At 39.4% G+C, this 17174-nt stretch overlaps 2 protein-coding genes across 2 annotated transcripts in view; one reads left to right on the top strand and one right to left on the bottom strand.

The window, feature by feature from the left end:
• Positions 1–117: 117 nt before the first annotated feature.
• Positions 118–2480, bottom strand: polr2i (RNA polymerase II subunit I). Its single transcript, XM_032510590.1, has 6 exons — positions 2279–2480; positions 2036–2090; positions 1607–1680; positions 1355–1429; positions 645–696; positions 118–449 (listed from the first exon to the last, which is right to left on the bottom strand). Exons 1-6 carry the CDS (start codon positions 2338–2340, stop codon positions 387–389), a joined length of 381 nt encoding a protein of 126 aa, XP_032366481.1. The 5' UTR covers positions 2341–2480; the 3' UTR covers positions 118–386.
• Positions 2481–15820: 13340 nt separating this feature from the next.
• Positions 15821–17174, top strand: part of LOC116687112 (C5a anaphylatoxin chemotactic receptor 1-like) — a 2758-nt gene continuing 1404 nt past the window's right edge. Inside the window, 2 exon segments of the mRNA XM_032512245.1 lie at positions 15821–16028; positions 16349–17174. The exon segment at positions 16349–17174 is cut by the window's right edge and continues 14 nt beyond it. Coding sequence (XP_032368136.1) covers positions 16361–17174 — 814 coding nt within the window. The 5' untranslated portion in view covers positions 15821–16028; positions 16349–16360.

Genomic DNA, 17174 nt, shown 5'->3' with positions numbered 1-17174 from the left:
ACGAGAAGTGGTATAACCCTGAAAAGATTATGAAGTTGGAAACAGAAGAGGCCTAATGATGCTAATGTGAATAATGACGAGTATTTGCTACATGTTATCATTAAATACTGTGAGACATTTGAAACAACTGATTCTTTTAATCTAACAAATCCCATTAAAAAACGTCAACTGCTATAAAAAAACTTAATACAATATATTCACAAGATGGTGTCTGACAAACTGCAAGTCATCAAACAAAGATAATTTCAGGGTCTACAATCATCAGCAGTGCTGCAGTTTGATAACAAACTGCCCAGTTAGAGTAAAAAACAACTATTTGAGCGGCATCATTTTGTGAACAGCAATACTGTAGATGCACATGATAGACCTCTTCATTATCACCAGCTTCACTCTGTCCATCTGTGTCCACAGTGAGGGGCTGTGCAGACGTAGTACAGTCTCATAGCATCCTGTCAGGAGAAACAGAACATCATCTCAAAATAATAGATTTTCTAATTAATTCTTGAAATCCAAACAAAAAATCAGGACAAAGAAGAGGACAATGTGTGTACTCACTGACCACAAAAACTAGTAAACCTATTCCTGGACAAACATATTAAGACAACAGGGCATGCATTATGTGTAATATAAACATTGATCAATACCTCAGCCTTCATACTGTGAGACTGGAAGAACACTGCCTCCTTGTGCCCACATCTGGGAAGAGACAGGCACAATGTTAGTCGTTCAATGTTACATCTCATTTCAAAATCAAAGTCCAAAAGGATGGTATTGTAAGGACCCATATGCTGGTGCACTTGCAGGAAAACAAAACTGGCAAATCTCACAATGTTCCAGCCCCCCTTGCCCATATAAATCTTTGGACAACCATATACAAGTTGTCTACTACCTGCCCAGTTCAAAATGGAAACATGGTGAAGTAAATGTCTAGCTGGTGAAGAGAGTCAATCATCCAGCAAGGTAAAGATACAGTATTATTCTCAGAATGGCAGGCAGGTCGGTCAAAAAAGGCTAAATTCCTAAAAGCTATTTGGCTTAAATTTGTCAGGTGGTAAGAATGAGGACTTCAGTGAGGCACCAAGTTTGCTCTGTTTCTGATAGGAGGGTAACTTGATTATTTGTTAGTACATCAGACATAAATAATTATAGAAAAGCTTGCTGCTGTAAATTAGGTATCAATTTAAAGTCACTCAATGCAGGTTGTTTCTACCGAAGCTGTTTTCTCTGCTGAAATTCAACTGTACTGAATATTGCACCAAACTAACAACACAATAATTATTACCCTTAAAAACACAGATGAACAATTAGGAAACTCCAGAGAGAATGAGTGAGGTTGACTTATAGTAAAACTTACTTGGGACAGGGGTGGTCCTCTGTCCTCGGGAGTGTTGGATCCTGAGATACATCAGCAATGATTTGTGTCAACTCACTGGAAAAAAACAAAAAACAGAAGCAAGAGGCTAGATGACTTTTCAACAATCAACCCTCAGTGACTGACATTACACATGTAAAATGTGCAATGTAATGTCAGTATTGTGGGCGTTATATGTGTCATGCAAATCAAGAAGTTGGTACTTCATGTTCCACTGTGGTTTCTTTTACTTACTCAACCTCGTGGGTGATCTTGTTGACATAGATGCAGCTGTTGTCTGCCTCTTGTTGGTAGTCACAATTCCTGCACTGTGGGTTGAGTTTCATAAAATGTCATTCGGCAACTTATTACAGGCATACAAAGGACATTTAAGGTAACAAGTCATCCCTATAGACTTTTACTTCTTAGCTCTGTAAGAGTTAATACCAACAACAACCTATCACAGGACAATATTATGTGTCAATATAACCATCGGCATGTTTGGAGTGATCCCTGTTTTCATCACCAATGCATTGCACTCCACAGACGCACTACATTTGACTAATTCAAATTGGTGCACGAGCCAACTTCGATAGCTAGGAAAACTAAAAAAAAAGGGAAAATCAATTCAAAGTTATTGATTGGGGCTTTTCTACAGAACCAGATAACGTTCACATTACTTACCGCATAAAGCAGAATACGGTTCTCCTTGTCTTCTTTTGGGTATAACATGTTGTTACTGAAAAACAAGGTCAGCTTTTATAGTGGGATGCCGATATTTTTAATTCGTTTTAAAAAAAAAGACCCAACGTTAGCTGTTGTTTAAGACAGCGTTAGGTTAACATGCGTTTAGCTTTAACACGTAACGCTAGCTAGCTAGCTAGCTAACGTTAGTGTAGATTAACCTCTATTTGGCCACAAACTCACCATTCTTGACAAAACCGTATCCCAACAAATCCGGGTTCGTACGTTCCAGTTTCTAAATCCATTAGAAAAACTATATGTTAAAGCAAACCTGATAAATAAAAAATACACTTTACTTCTTCTACCACCTCTATGGCTTCCTTACGCTCGTTTGAAAAACAGACCAACTTCTTCTTCTTCTTCTGGCTTTCCGGCAGACTAGAAGCCTTGCGGCTAATTGCTGCCACTCACAGGACAGTTTTATAACTTTCGAAAGTATTGTTTAATTCTGTAGAGTAGTCCTGTTCTCTTAATAGGCTACATACATGGATATAATCATGACGGCTACCCCTATCTCAGTCTCATATCAATTGACAGTCAGGGAGATTGAGTGAGGGTCTCAATGCCATGTTCTATTCCCATGGGACATTGCAGTGAACAATTGTTCTCTTTCATTTTTGTATTTGTACTAAAGTCTATTTCTGTGGTGGGCAGCATCCAAAGGATGGTCAGAGGGGGGAAAAATCCTTGTGTAAATGTTTTTGTTTTAAATGAAAATCAATTCCTTGCTAAATTGTTCTATAAATACAAAATGAGAGATGCAGGCAGACTGGAGCCTGAGTAGGCTAACTTGACTAGTTGAAAACTTACATAGTGTACTGACTGATTCATGCAATGACAGCAGGACCATACAGCAGAATGAAAATGTCATAACAAGACATAAATCAACATAAGGATAGCAGATTCTGTGTATTTGTATTGTATAATCTAAATTCAGGCGTTTAGCTATTCGACCCAGAATCCAACTTCCTGCCACAGCAAAAGAGCCTTGTCAACAGTGCAGAGTCTTCGATATAGAATTGCAGAGCTGAATGAGTCAGATTGTAGAAAAAGCTGCAAACAAGTCTGTTTTACCCCGGCTACTAATGAAACAACCCGTAACCCGTTTGGGGGTGATAGCAGCTTCCAATCCCACAATTTGAATTTTAGTTTTGAGGCTACTTTGTTGTTTACATTTGGAAAAATTATAACTTTCTCACAGCTTGGTTCAGTTTCACAGATAAAAAACTGATAAGGTAACTAAATAAAGGAGTAAACATTAATGTTCTTGGTTTGTATAGGGTATTGCATCAACATGATACTGAAAGAGAGATAACTTCACCAGTTTATTAATCCATAGATGACATTTTATTTCATTTCAAACAAGCAGCACTTGGAATTTAAAATAAGAGCATCATACATTTTATGACAATTATTGAGATACTGTATGAGGAAGAGCAAAACATTTGATATTGACAGCTTTACCTTAAATACAACCTAGTGATAAATACAACCCCCGGTTGCAAATATGTCATGTCGACCTGACCCCATGAATTAATCCAGACTTTATCTTTCTTAGACAGTTTGACCACGCTGCTAATACTGGCCACTTCATGACTGTTGTAACTGAGTTTATCGGTCTATTGGTGTGATATAGCGAGACTACTTTCTTTCCATTCTTGAATATAGCGCACTGTCTGGATCCATATACTGTGATGTTCACCACAGAGTGATAGAGGCTGTCCAGGGACAGGTGGAGACGTCTGTGTCAGGACTATAACCTCCTCCCTCGTCGACCAGGAGAGTGGCAAACTTCCGGACTGCAAATAGTTTTGGGTCGCTGTCATTGGCGTTCAGCTTGGCTGTGAAGGCTACGTGGACAAAGACATACGTTAGGTTCAGAAATTAAACAGTATGAATTGTTTTTATTAGGACTTTCATTTCAAGACAGCAACTCAAACTCTTGTTTTCCCTTTGTAAATATTTGCAAAATAAAGGACTTTTGCATACAAAAAAGCAAAATGTGTATGTTGATGCACACGTTTCACATCATGATTGCTGCATATATGTATGTATGTATGTATGTATGTATGTATGTATGTACTCATTTTAAAAGCATTTACCGTGTGAAGAAGAGTTCTCATGCACCATGACTGAAGACTGAGGATGTCATGTTAAAAATAATCAAATGGCAAAAAATGAAGATGTAAAAATATGTAAATATACTTTCAGTTACGCAAGTTGATGAAACACATCCATTGCAGTACCACAAGTCATAGTCTAAAACATTTTTCCAGAGCTTTTTCACAAGATTTGATTGCAAACGCGGATGTAAATATAACACATTTACATACATACATGTGTGTATGTACACACATAATACATACAACGAAGAGACCCTTACCTGCTTCTGCTTAGCAGAAGACTGTTTTCAGCTGTGTACCAGGTAGACACAAGTAAGGTGGTTTTGCAATGTTACCTGAAGATGCAACAAAGGTTTAACAAAGATTCAGATTCATTAAATAAGCTGTGATAAAAACATTTATAGAGCCTGACAAACATTTGTCACAGTGTTTTCCCGGCAGTTTAGTGCATTTGTAAAGTAACAGTTAACACAACATTTATGTTGTTGGTTTGACATTGAGATAGGAAGGAAGTGACACTGGTATACATGTTACAACATCAGATAATCACATGAAGTTCAAAATTTGTGCAGCAGAAATGACAACAGAAGATACGTATGATATAAATACTGTCCAGTGATGTAGGTTTTTGTACGGCATTGAGTAACTGGTTAATAGTGAAGAAGACACTTTGCACTAACAGAGGTTGTCAAGCTTCTTTATCTGTCAGATTCTTTAAATTATTGTTAACTCAGTAATAACAAGATTCGCTTGTCTGCACTAATTATAAACTTCCTGTTTGCAAAGGTGGAGTTTAGTGATGGTATTCAAAATATTACATTTCAAATAGCTGCATTTTGTATGCGAACAAATTCATAGCTAGATATGCTGTTATCCAGGATTTACAATTTATTTTAAATTTCTAAACTGGATTTAGAAATTTCTTTTGATTTTCATCTTCAATCTACACTTCTACATCAAATGGCAGGATATAATTAGTAGTTAGCAGAGATAATTAGTGAGTAAACCTAAGCCAGAAGGGTGATTAAGGGCAGCATTGAGAAACAAACTGATAATCAGCTGAGGTGCCTCTGCCTCTCTACATGTTGTCCAATCTCCAAATTAACAACAAATGTTTCAAAATGTTCTTGTCAAGTAAGCTGGTGTTCAAAAACAGGTATTGTTGGTTTTTAGTCATAACAAGCATAACGTTGTGAGATCATTCATTTGCAAGTATGCATTCTGCATTATTGTAGTGGAGAATACATGTACAAATACAACTTAAACCAACTCTTGGGAGTTATAATCTACTGAAATTAGAGCTCAAACTTGGTGGAAAATACTACAAGTGATAAGTGGTGTTTGATAGGTTATATATTGTGCATATATTGTATACATGATAAGAAAGAAAAGTCTTACCTTTGTACTGTGCATGCCTGAGGCAAAGGAGGCTCCCTTGAATAATATAATAATCTATACTGTTTTAAAAAACTGTTTTTGTACATAGTTGCTTTCAGGAGCAAAATGCTAATACATTTCAGCTTTGCCATAAGCCACAAACCATGCCCAGAAACATATTCAATTGTTAAATGTCATGGCCAAGACATGGCAAGAAAATTCTATATTGATGCGCAAAACCAATTGATATGTATCAAATCTTAAATTTAAAATGCCTTTGTAAACAGATGATTTTCAGAATTTAAAGTAAAACAATAATCAGACACAACTACAAATATAGTAAAAAACCCACTATATACATACATTTTTTTTAAATTCAGTTAATGATCTGTTACACAGTGAATTATGATTACTTGGTAGTCCCACGACATCATTTCAAACTCCTGTATCTGACTCTATTGCCATAAATGAAACCCAGCAAAGACAGTATAATCATCTTTTGTTGCAATAATCTCATGTCAACCATGACCCCATACATTCACCCACACCATGTCTGCTATAGACAGCTGCACTCGGCTTCTGATACTGGCTGCATATATTAAGAAGATTAGTGTGATGCACTGAAGCCAAAGTCTCTCCATTCTTGTATGTGACACACTGAGCCCGTCCACACACATGTGCACAGTGAAGGCATAAAGTCTCTCCGGAGGGCAGTTGGAGATGCTTGGGTCAGGATTGTAGACGTCTCCCTCACTGACCAGTACGCCCACAAGCTTCAGGAGTGGTAGGGAGCGCTGACAGTGACGTTTAGCATGGCCGTGAAGGCAACTACTCTTCCTGTAGTGGTAACAACAAAGCAGGTTAGCCAATAGAATACAAAGATTTGCTCCTCATAACATGCAGATTATTTTCCTTAGATGAACAGAGGCTTACTTGGTGGAAGGATGTCAGGAATAAGACTCTTTCCTTTTTCTTGGTTCTCCTGTTTTGCTAAAAAAGTAATAACAGTGACATACTAAGCTGTGACATTTAGGATCAGTACTTGTACTGTCTTGTCCTGTTACATTGATTTCAACATGAAAGGTTGAATAGCACAGAAACTAAATAGAATTTAAATGTTATGTTCTTTTTGCATATAATAATAAAAAAAAAAAGCCCGCTTCACCAGAGCTGCCCCCACAACTGCACACACTCCCCTAGACTAAACATGATGGCCTAATGAAACAGTTAGCTGCAATGTAATGTTTTCTTGGTATAATACATTGTAATTTTAACTTCATACATACTGTAAAATGCATTCAGAATTGTATACATGCATGTAAATACCTTCCTGTTGAGTTTTTTTTCACAAAGTAAAATACAATAGACATAGTTTGTTGTCCATCATCAATCATAAAAGGTCATTTAAAAGTGCATAACAGAGCTGACAGAAGACACTAGTTGTGACTGCTAACCTTCTTGCCACTATGTTAATTTGTAAATTAAATTAGAGTTCCATACCTGCTATTGCCTTTGAAAAGAGTGGTTGCTGCACACGTTTGACAACTTGACAGAAGCAAATGTACATGTGGTTTTTCTGTTTCACAGAGTGTATGCCCTTTAATAAAGCTTGGAGGTGTAGAAAGCATTTTTGTATCTATTTAATGCTTTCTGTCTATTCGTTTAACACCATCTACCTGGCACTATGAATCAATCAATCAATCAATCAATCAGGCCATTCAATAGTCTAAGCTTGAGACTTTCTGAGAATCTAAGACTTTCTGAGTGTGTGGTGGGATCTCTGACTACTGGGTACAATGCTGCCCTTATATCAAACTGCAAAAATATCAAACGTGTGTTAAGACCATAGTTGCACACAGATTGATTTAAACCTTTAAGTCTTTGGCCTTGGTCATTGTGGAAGAATACACATTAGAGACCCAGCATACACAAGCTAACCCTTTGTCGTAAGATCTGCTCTTCCTCTGCCCACTAGCTGCTGCCACTGAGTTTTCCACTTCTGCTTGTCACCTGAACAAGTCACAGCTGCAACTAATCTGAAATTGGTTGCTTGACAATATACTGTATGTGGAGAGCAGCTCAGTTACTGTAGTCTCTGCAAGATAATTCAATATATAAGACACCGGTCCTGTCTCCTGAAGCTCATTTTTTGGTACCAATTTTGGTGGAAACTGTCACATGCTACAATGATTGGACTGACATTTTCCTCTGACAGAATAGAAAACACAACACTCTCCATAACTTTGAATGTTTTGAATGTGTTTTGTCTATAATAAGTTATTGATAATGTGATTCTGAATGAAAGCTGCATTTGACTAATGTATTTTTGTACTCATGTGCAAAAATATATGATTTTCTGCCCTTTTGAATAGTTATCAGAATCAGGATGACGCCCTTCATGTTGTTCCTGGTCCCTTATATGGTATCCTTATACAGCCTACTGACTTAGCCTACAGGGGGGATTACACACTGCTGCTTGCAATGCTCTGTCTGTTTAGCAACAGTTGGAGCCTGTTATATATATATATATATATATATATCCCCTCCCCACCCAGAGCCCTTGATCCCTGGGCTAATTCCATGAATCGTCCAAATCTAAATCCACTGATAGAGCAACGGCACACAAAGTTGGAAACACGAGGAGAGGGAGAGAGAGAGAGAGAGAGAGAGAGAGAGAGAGAGAGAGAGAGAGAGAGAAAGAGAGAGAGAGAAAGAGAGAGAGAGAGAGGCATGGTGGACAGACAGACAGGATGGGGAAGATAGACAGGAGCTCATATCAAAACGTGCAAAACTTCTCCTAATCCATTTTAGGAGCAGATATGCTCCTCCTTAGTCAATTTATCTTCCATTAATAGTGGGGCCATGTGCCATCCGTGTGCCTTTTATGTTTCTTTGATGCACTAGCGACCCAGTGTGCCAACTCATCAGAGGGGACTGTCAAGCTTGACTGACGTCACCCACCCAGCCTCTGTAATCGAAAGGGACGTTAATCCTGTTCTTCTCCAAAGCCTGCAGCCTGGCAGTGGGGTGGGACAGGGAGGGATATTGAGAGAGCTATGAGGAAGCAAGTTGGATACAAGGGACAAGGGAACGCATGTAGACTTTGGGCTAACAGACAGACTCAGCCCAGACCTGGACAAGTGAGACTGGTTCTGTCCTAACTAACAAAGGAATCCAGGCACACATCCACCTCCTGATCCTCTGCTTAACACCTGGGACACAAAAGGGTTTGGGAACCCCCCCTCATCCAGGCTTCGCCCTGGAGGCCAAAAGCCTCACTGAGGGCTCTGCGGAGGGGGAATGCTGTGAGAGCTGCTCACCTCTTCCTGCACCCCTTCTTGTGTCCCCTGTGCTCACTGTGGAGGAGCCAGGTTTCACCACTGTGAGGCTGTGCCAAGATGGAGAAGATATCTGCCTGACAGCAAGTGAGGGGTAAGAGGCTGCTAAAGTTTGTGTGTGTGTGTGTGTGTGTGTGCGTATTTCATACACAAATATAATTGACACTAGCAAGAACTATAGGTGTTTCCCCAGCTGAATTCCCCTTCATGTACTCAAAAAGACCCAAACTAAAGACACTGAAAGTTCACTCTTGATGCAGGTGGATAGTAAAAGGTATGCATCTTCTCTGGTGTGTGGAACTCAGTAGATTCTAGATAAGATCAGGCAAAGTCAAACAGAAAGTTGGGATGAGTTTAAATCAGCCAACATATGGGACTCCCCATCAAAGTTCTGGACCTTTTACTCGTTCCAATTGTAGACGTTCACTTTAGCAACTCTCAGTTTATGGTTGATTTAGAAGCCGTTCTTGAGCTTTCAAGTGTGTGTTAGTCTTGGGCATATGTTTAAATTTTGTAACAGATCAGGTTCTGGAGATGCTTGAGAAGTTTTAAATAGCAGTGAAAAAACAGGAAACCCGTCAGTTTGTGGTCCATTTATCTCACCATTTTACTTATCTGTATGAATGGATGAGAAAGTGAAGGTAGAAATAAAAAAAGTCCAGTAGTTTATATAATACTAAAGTAAGAAGGTGATAAGCTAATTTTATTTGCGATGGAAAATAAACACTTACAACTTCGTTCGCTAGTTTATTTAGCTAGTTCTGCCACAGTTTCCTTTTTCTGGTCACACTAATCTTAGTGTAAACTCGGTTTGGCACTTAGAGGCATCTAAATTTAGATACGTGTTTCACTGATCATCTGATTTGTGGTCATTACAACACAAACAGCTTAGCCTGACATGGTTGTCAGCAACTCAATACCAGAAATTGAATTGTAGGGTCACGCATATTCCAAAGTGGGTCAAAAATGATAGTATCCTCAAAAAGCTGATCCTATTTAGGTAAGAACAGGGCGTCCTCGTTTTGACAGTTGCGCAAACTGGCTTAGTGTTTCTTCATTTGTCATATTATGAGAGAGAGAAAGAGAGAGAGAGAGAGAAATTTGGGTAACACTTTACTTGAAGGTATCTACATAAGAGTGACATGACACTGTCATGAACACATGACACTGTTATGCCACAGTCGTGACACATAAACCCTACCATAATTATAACTTCTCATGACAAACCCAAATGACACTTACTAAAAGAAGTGTTATCTCATAAACGTTTATGACTTGTTTATAATGTTTATGACACATTCACGACAATGGGATGAAGTGTAACCAAAACTTGAAATTCTCAATTGTTGAATCGTACTAACTGTATAACTTCAGCCAAAGCTTATTGTATGCTGCTATCTCAGAGAAGACATTTACATCGGCTTGTAGATGGCCTCTGTTATGGCAGACAAAATTGTGTACCTTCATGTATCCAAAATAAAGAATGAACTATAACTACAAATAGGCAGTGTACTGTATATCTAGAGTCTGCAGGCAAGCTAGTAGCTTTGTGAGGCTGCATAGAAGTGCTTTGAGATAAATGCTAAGGTCAGCATGATAAAATGCTCACAATGACAATACTAAACATGCAGATGTTTATCAGATGTAAAGTTCCCTATGTACACCATCTGAGTTTAGTGTGTTAGCATGCCAATATTCACTTATTAGCATTCATTTAACGTTAATGTGATGTCATAGACTTTTCCAACCCCCGTATGTTATAGATTTTGCATAATTCTCTGAAGAGCAAAACAATCTCTTTATAATATTTAGCAGCTGTGATATTTAAAAGGAAAAGCAAACTACTACTACTACTTCTATACTAGGCCGCGTACATACTTGCATGTGAGGTATCAGCTGTATATCTAGGCCCTTTTCTGTGTGACATCCTGTTGTTCTCCACCAAAATATCTCAGTACATTTCCAGGAAGAATTCACAAGCACTTGTACACTGGCAGGAAGAGGAGGAGAAAAATAGTTTGATTTACCTCCATAGTATGATGTGAAATGTGACCCGTGCTGCTCTTAGCAAATACCGAAAAGTACCCAACACGAGGTCTAAAAACAGAAAGACAAGATTACATCTGTCTTTCAACTGAAATTTCATTAAAGAGAAAGCTTATACAGATTTGACAGATTTCGTTATTACACTAGGCCTCCGAAAGACAACAAACCATGGTTGGTACTTATGGAGAGAGGACAGACACTGAGACACAGTGAGAAAAGGAGAGAGGGATAAAAAGAGTATTTGGTCAGATCCTCCGTCCCTCTTAATCCCCCATCGGCTTTTCTGGAGACCATAAACAGATTGACGTTGGATGTGGACACAGGCTTGTGCATGTAACTGAAACAAGTGACTACTTAACAGATACTGTAGATCGTGGACAGTCTGATAAAGGTTACAGGATCAGGGCTTGGCTTAAAAAAAACACAGCTGACTTTGGTGTTTTTCATACAAAATGGTGTGAATAGTGGCTGAGATATTACATAGAGGACTTCAAAAGCTTCGGCTTCTAAGGTTCACTGGCCTTTGTCAGAGCTGACAGAGCCAAAACTGCGCATTTGGCATGTCAGGAAATTAAAATATCAGTGCCAGAGGACATTTTGATATCAAACCCTATTTACACTAATCTGAAGTATGTTTCATGTGTCGGGAGACTCACTCACATAATTTACGTAGTCAAACCAGCTTTGGCCACTGACCTGTAGGACCGAAAATCTCTGACCAATCAAACTCCTGGGACCCTGGATACTGTGATATTAGTGTAATTCAGCTATGACACTGTGACAGCATGTTATTTCAAAGAAAATCGGATGGAGTGATTTCATTCAGTGTTGCTGACAGTCCAACTGCTGACTGAGAATGATCGACAAGTCAGATGGACACGTGAGAGTAGTGAGGCCGTGTAAGCAGTCAGTAGGCTGAATTTCCTTTGGTAGTTTTCCATATAGTTAGCTCTTCTGGTGTTGGTTGTATTGTTCTCTACGTGGCAAACATAATTAATATGACATACAAAGATATATGCATGTGCAAATACTATTTGGTGTAGAAGATGTTAGTGGTTTAGTTGAAAAGGTAAGTTTTGGACGAGATCGATTAGAGAGGCATGTGATCTGATAGTGAGAGAATCAATGGAATATCCAAATCTATGGGGGAACTATGTTCCTAAAAAACAAAATACGTACCAAGACAGGCTTCAGATTTGCAAAAAGAAGAGAATGCTGAAAATGCCACTCATTATAGCTTTGTTTCCTCTGCAGGTACATGGAGGAGATGAGTGGGGATCCAAATTGTGAAGACATGCAAGGGAAGGACCAACAATTGCCATTCCAGGTATGGTCCAAGATTAACCTTAACCCTAACCAAAATCACTATCATGTTACGTTACGTTTTATGTTATGTTTATTATTTTAAAAGAGGTTTGTAAGAAAATGCTAGACAGTAGGGAAACAAATGCTGGTTAAAAACATGGATTAAAAAACATGACACAGTAAGTACACAAACGGTCAACGGTCCAGACATTGCGTAGGTGTGTGTGTGGGTGTGTGTGTGTGAGAGAGAGAGAGAGAGAGAGAGAGAGAGAGAGAGAGATTGAGGAGGAGAGAGAGAGAGAGAGAGAGAGAGAGAGAAATCTTTAGGGTTAATCAAAGTGAGAGTGGTCAAAACTGGACAATATACCTGATTTAAAATCTATTAAAACAATTGCAGATTTCTAGATTATACAGTGGAACACTGAAGTTTTTTGCTGTAATTAAACTTACTTTCAGTATGACATTTCTTCCCCATTTCCCTCCAGATCTTCCCTGACCCTGTTGAGGTTGTCCTGGGCCCAGAGACCACTTTGAACTGCCTGGACCATGACCATGCTAAGGAGCGTCTACCCTCCATCGTTGTGGAACCCACAGATTTGAGTGAGGTGGAGAGCGGAGAGCTGCGCTGGCCTCCGGAGAACATGGACATGGAGGAAGACGAGGAGGACCTGTTTCTGGAGCAGTGCATTCCCCCAGCCAATATTGCAGACTGGGGAGAAGAGGAGGAAGAAGAGGAGACATCAGTTATACTGAACCAGCAGCAAGGCTTGACACTCATTGGTAAATTGGACATGTTATTAAACGCTTTGCTTTACACTCCCTCTTTTGACTTATGGATTGCTTAAGTTTGGTAGAACGTTTTCAAAGGCACATGCCTTTAGAAGATATCATGAACATAGAAAACTAGAAACGTAACCAGCCACACTTAAAAATACATTTTCAAAAGGAAACCAATAAGCACTGTGGATTATCACAGACTCAGCACTTGTAGGCCACCACACTTCTCTAATTTTGGTTTGTGGGAGTGAACTACTACCCAGACCAGATGCAGCAGAAAAACCATCATCACACAAAGTCAGCATTTCCAGAACGCCTTGTTTCTCTCATTTTGGGTGGCAAAGTGTGTGTGTCATATCATATTACATCATATTACTGTAAATCCACTGGGAAACATCCAAGCAACACCCTAACAACAACCCAAAACACCTTAATAGCTTAATCACTTAGCAAATAGGAAAGCATTTTCAACCAAAGTCTTACTGGTGTCTTTTAGAAACCACATAGTATGTTCTTCAGCTACCACTTTCTAAATCTAAGCAACAGCCTAGATGTTAAAAATAAATATGTTTAAAGCTAATGAACGAGAAAACACAAATTCCAAATCTGCTATTCTCTAAGACTCTACGATTCTTAGTTTTTTTGTTGCCTTTATTTTGAAAAATACACTTATATTACATCTACAACAAAAGAGAAAAAACATCATGCTGGCTTTGTGTTCCAGTTTACATGTTTCAGGAATACATTCGGGAATGTTGGTAACCGTGGATCTGCACTGGAGTTATTGTTAAGAAATCTAATTGTAGACTATATTGTGCAATGTGTTTTAATGCCAAAAGTTTGATGCTTTAATTTTTCCTACAGACCTTCAGTCAGATGCATTTAGAGATGACACCCCAACCCTTCCACCGAGCAGCGCACCAGCCCTCAACTGACCTAACCTCCGAGAACTCGGCACCTCTGACGACTTAGTGAAGGAAGCATCCTGTTATTAAGTACGTCGAAGCATAGCAACCGGGGAGTTTGTGACAGATGATGCAATGAGGGAACTGAAAGCCAATGTTGATGAAGAGGAAAAAACGTTTTAGATGTCAAACACTGATAACAGCTATACATGCCAACTGTCACATTTATATTCACATTTAGATCAATGCGTACAAGAAAAAACATATATAGGCATGCCTGTACACATAGGAACAGAGACACAAATACACACATTCTCAGACTCACAAAAAAATGAAATAAAAGTCATCTTGCTGATGTTGGTGACAGACGTTTGGTGTCTTTGCTGTATTTTTAAACATTTAGGGAAACTTTTGCTGACATCATGACTTTGTGTTTCATTTCCCTTGTTTTCACATTTTAAAAGAGCTTGTTGAAGTCATACGGCTGAAAGAGAACATCCTGCCTTGGCAACCCAGTCTCACGGCAGTTCTTGAAATGGTCGCGTTATTTAATCTATTGATTCGTGCACACGGACATGTTCATGTCTTCTTTTTCGTGTTGGTGACCACGAATTTTAAACTAATGTATTTCAATGGGAAGCTTCTTTCGTGATCCCAGCACGACCACGGTAACGAGTAGTATGAAAAGCTGAAAATCCACGCAGGAGGGAGGTTGGTTTGGGTGGTGGATGGGTCAAACAACACAGGACTCATGTCCCGGCGTGTGACGTGTCCTTTCCCTGTTCTTCTTTTCCTAAATCCAACCCCCATTGTTGCGTCCCCCAGATACAGCAGATCATGTCCCCGCGCACAATGAAAACGACATAAATGTATCTGTGTACGAATCAATAGATTAAAAATAACATGACCATTTCATGAACTGCCGTCGGACCACATTTTCTTTTCTTTGTGCTTTGTTCATTTTCTATACTTTACCTCTGTCTCTGGTACAGATAACAGCCTGTATCTTGTTAAACATCTTTCTCATAGATCATCATTTTGACCCCACAGGTGTCTTTTGAGGACATTTAGCTGGTTTTAGCTTCAGACTGAACAGTATTTAGGCTATTAAAGCGCTGTAAAATAGGCCTGTGTTGGCTCTTCTCTGAAACCACTTGCTGTTTTGCTCTGTCCTAAATCTGTGGAGCATTGCAAGATGTGATATAACAACAGATTTTATTGAACACATCAATTGGTTATATTATTTATTTCCGAAAAAAGCAGCAATACTGTATCTCAAACTGGATGTCTCATCGTGCGATGCTGTGATCTAAAAATCAGCATTTTCCACAGGTTTATACGAATCACTGGTCAGAGGCTTTTTTCACAGGATTTGTTGCCAGGCATGTAGAACCAAAGACGGAAGGCAGCTCGTTGATTTTTATGGTTGATTCCAACAGTTGTAGACACCATTGAGATGTAATTGTAAATGTCTAATAATAGTCTCATTTGTGTGTAGGCTGATCTGTGAATTACTTGTATATATGGATAACACAATAAGTTGTTGTGTTAACAATGATTATTATGAATTTGACAATAAAGTATTTTGTCCAACTAACGCAGGGAATTGTTTTTGGCTGTTCAGGGTTTATATAAGGTACTAGGAAGTGCTACCTAATAAATAATCCACTGTTCTGGAATCCAAATTACAAAATTATATTATGCATAATGTGCAAGGTATACTGAAAACCATTTACAAACTCTGACAGAGTGAATAACATTTGCTTTTGTTTCATGCAAATGTTTTACTAGAGTTGTTCTTTCTTCTAAAGTGTCTAAAGTCTCTTTGTAGTGTTGACACACGGTATGTGCAAAAAATAGGCTACTGAGTTCTTTTAGAGGGCTGAAATGAACCAAGTGAGAAAACGCTCTTTATCTTACTTAATATCTTTAGTCTAGATAGGGATATTGGGCAAGTGTGCGTGTGTGTGTGTAAGGTGAGAGGAGTATTTAAACACACTTAAAAGCAGAACAGCTCCATAACTTCCAGCAAGCAGTGTGGGTGCAACAGTCCCTTGAAACCGTAAGTTGACAAATCTAATTTTAAGTTTTAAATGTTAGTTTCCTGAAACTACGATATTTTACATAGGCTATTTATAAGACAACTCTGCTTTTATTCAGGCTGAATTCTTTTCATCTCTTATCAACTGTGCTGGCTAATTTATGGACTTAGCCTAACTATAGTTTCACACATAATTATTATTAGCCTACAGCAATAATTGTTTAATATTAAACATTTGTTTTGCACCAAATTAAACTATAATCCATAAATGTATAATGCTAATTTCAGCATAATAAAACAGGTTATAATGTTGTAATATTTAACAACTTTTCCATTTACAGCTTTAATCAGCCATGGGTGACAGCTGGGACTACGGACATATATTTAGTATAACCAATTCATCTGACTACGATAATTACACACTGCCTGTGTTTCCTGTTAACTTGGCCCCTGATATTCAACCGATCCAGATCGCAGCTCTGACCTTCTACGGCCTTGTGGTCCTGTTGGGTGTACCCGGAAATGCTCTGGTGGTGTGGGTGACAGGGTTCTGCATGCCGCGCTCTGCCACCTCCATCTGGTTCCTGAACCTCGCGCTGGCTGATCTTCTGTGCTGCCTCTCCCTCCCTCTGCTCATGGTCCCTATAGCCCACGATGACCACTGGCACTTTGGCTCGCTGGCATGCACATTAGTCAAAAGCCTGTTCTACCTGGTGATGTACTGCAGCGTCCTGCAGCTGGTTCTGATCAGTGTGGATCGCTGGATGCTGGTCAGCAGACCCATATGGTGTCAGAACAACAGGCGACCTAGGCAGGCTGTGTGCCTTTGTGTTGCTGTCTGGTGCCTGGCCCTGATCGGCAGCATCCCCCAGTTTGTTTACACCAGGGAGATCGAAGCAGGTGAAGACAAGCGAGAGTGCCTGGCGGTACACACTCGACTCAGCGCCTGGTTCGTCACATCCTACCGCTTCCTCCTGGGATTCTTCGTCCCTTTCCTGGTGATTGTAGCGTGTCACTTGGTGGTGTACAGGAGAGCAGAGAGCGGACTGACCCGTGCTCGGGCCCGCTCCAAGCGCACACTGAAGGTCATCCTTGCTGTGGTGCTGAGCTTCTTCCTCTGCTGGCTCCCGCTACACATTGTGGACTTTCTTTCACTGACGGTCCCTC

Source organism: Etheostoma spectabile, chromosome 3 (genome assembly GCF_008692095.1).
Source record: "Etheostoma spectabile isolate EspeVRDwgs_2016 chromosome 3, UIUC_Espe_1.0, whole genome shotgun sequence".
In the NCBI taxonomy this organism is placed as follows: domain Eukaryota; kingdom Metazoa; phylum Chordata; class Actinopteri; order Perciformes; family Percidae; genus Etheostoma; species Etheostoma spectabile.
The sequence above is the reverse complement of the archived record's forward strand: the minus strand, read 5'-3'. Positions and strand labels throughout refer to the sequence as shown.